This window comes from Ailuropoda melanoleuca, unplaced genomic scaffold, assembly GCF_002007445.2.
Source record: "Ailuropoda melanoleuca isolate Jingjing unplaced genomic scaffold, ASM200744v2 unplaced-scaffold20000, whole genome shotgun sequence".
Lineage (NCBI taxonomy): Eukaryota > Metazoa > Chordata > Mammalia > Carnivora > Ursidae > Ailuropoda > Ailuropoda melanoleuca.
In genome coordinates this window covers 1-1,622 of record NW_023189395.1, presented here as the reverse complement: position 1 = coordinate 1,622, position 1,622 = coordinate 1, and the positions used below count along the sequence as shown (strand labels likewise).

At 42.9% G+C, this 1,622-nt stretch overlaps 1 protein-coding gene across 1 annotated transcript; it reads right to left on the bottom strand.

Annotated features, from left to right (window-relative positions):
* Positions 1-305: 305 nt before the first annotated feature.
* Positions 306-1,617, bottom strand: LOC117797952 (E3 ubiquitin-protein ligase TRIM33-like; the record flags this gene model as incomplete). The annotated part of the gene is given in 4 exon segments (XM_034650383.1): positions 306-573; positions 575-624; positions 626-1,515; positions 1,518-1,617. Coding segments are annotated over 4 exon segments (1,269 nt in total), but the record flags the coding sequence as incomplete, so codon positions are not given.
* Between the last annotated feature and the right edge of the window lie 5 nt (positions 1,618-1,622).

Below are 1,622 nucleotides of genomic sequence, written 5' to 3'. Positions count from 1 at the left end.
ACCCTCAAGTATTTACTTGTACACCCAGCATCCTGCACCAATCAATTCCACGTGATCACCAACGTCTGCCATTCTAAAGAACCATCCTCTTTAGTAACAGAAATCTTCAAATCATTTCACTTTTGCTTTTTGTTTTTACTTTTAAAGTTGCAAATAGAGTTCTCTCCCCCTTTCTTGACAAGAAGTGACTTCTGTCCATTACTTCAATCTAATACTGTGTAAAAGCTATCAGCTTCTTCAAGGAGGTGCCCACTGTAGGCAGGATATTCCAGCGACACTTAAATAAAAGGGTTTTCTCTCTTTCTTTTTTTTTTTTTTAAACACTTATTTAAGTTCATGTCATTTTACTTTATATGTACTGGTCTCTCATCTGACTTTAGGCGTTTCCTGCGGGGCTGTATAAAGTCTTCATCAGAGTCCTCAGTTACCTCACCATCATCCTCTTCCTGCTCAAACTCTGGCAAAGGTGCAAAGGTCCTGTCTGAGTAGATCTCTGTGAGTTTATCTTCAAAGTACAATGCAACTGCTTTCCCTGCCTGAGCTACTTCTGAATCAGCCTTCAAATTAATCTCGTGTTTCTGCATAAACTTGAACAACTTTCATCATCTGAAAAGGATACCAGAGTTTCATTAAACCTTTCACAGTTCTTGAAGATCAAACGGACATCAGCCACAAAGTCATCTGGGATTTGGTAGTGTCGGGAATGTTTTTTCTGAAGCTTCTTTTTCACGGTGGATAAATCCATTGGTTTCTTTATAATTTTATAGTAGTTTGGTATCGAAGCAGGAACTGGCTCCTGGAATTCAATACTCAATTCATGGCAATAGAGGTAAAGCAGAAGATGTTCACATTTCCTTTGGTCCACGGGGCTTAACCCTTGTGCAGTTTTCCCCTTCTTACTATGTCGCAAATTATCACAATCATATTCAACTTCTGGTTTCCCAATATCTCTGCAAAATGTGCATATCCAGTCCCCACTTGGGAAGCTAAGAAGTGTTGGAACATGACAAGTTAGATGAAAGACCTTTGGACATTTTTCACAGCACAAGAGATCCCCTCCATTTTGGCAGACAGCACACCAGTCTTCATTTGGGTCATCATCTTTGCTGTTGCCATCTCCTCCAATCCTTGACAGCCTGTGTACAAGGCTTCGAATCGGGGACTTTCCATTAACAAGGCTGCTGAGCCCTGACTGTTTGCAGCTTTCATTTGTATCTGCAGGTTCAGTTTTCACATGGTTTTCCGGGCTTGCTAATGCATCCAGTTCACTCTCTAGATGCAGGTTGGTTGAGAGAGGTGGTGTCAAGCTACTCTCAGGACTGCTCAACCTGCAGGCACTCCTCCTGCCATCCTCTGTCTTTTCTTGTTTCACAGCTCCTGAAAAACTACATATTTCATCTTCGGTCCCAGGTTCTTGCTTGACCTTCACTTGATCAGACTTGAAACTAAGACTTGTCTTCTCAGCAGTTCTTCCTGATGACCCACAGCTCCCTCGACTGCCAGTACTAGAGGTACTGGGGGTCTCACAGGTGTGTGAGAATTGGATAAACGTGATGATCCTGGAGACAGGGCAGAGGGTCCTGGGGAGGGATTCATGGTGCTTGTAGGCTGTGGGGGTAGGT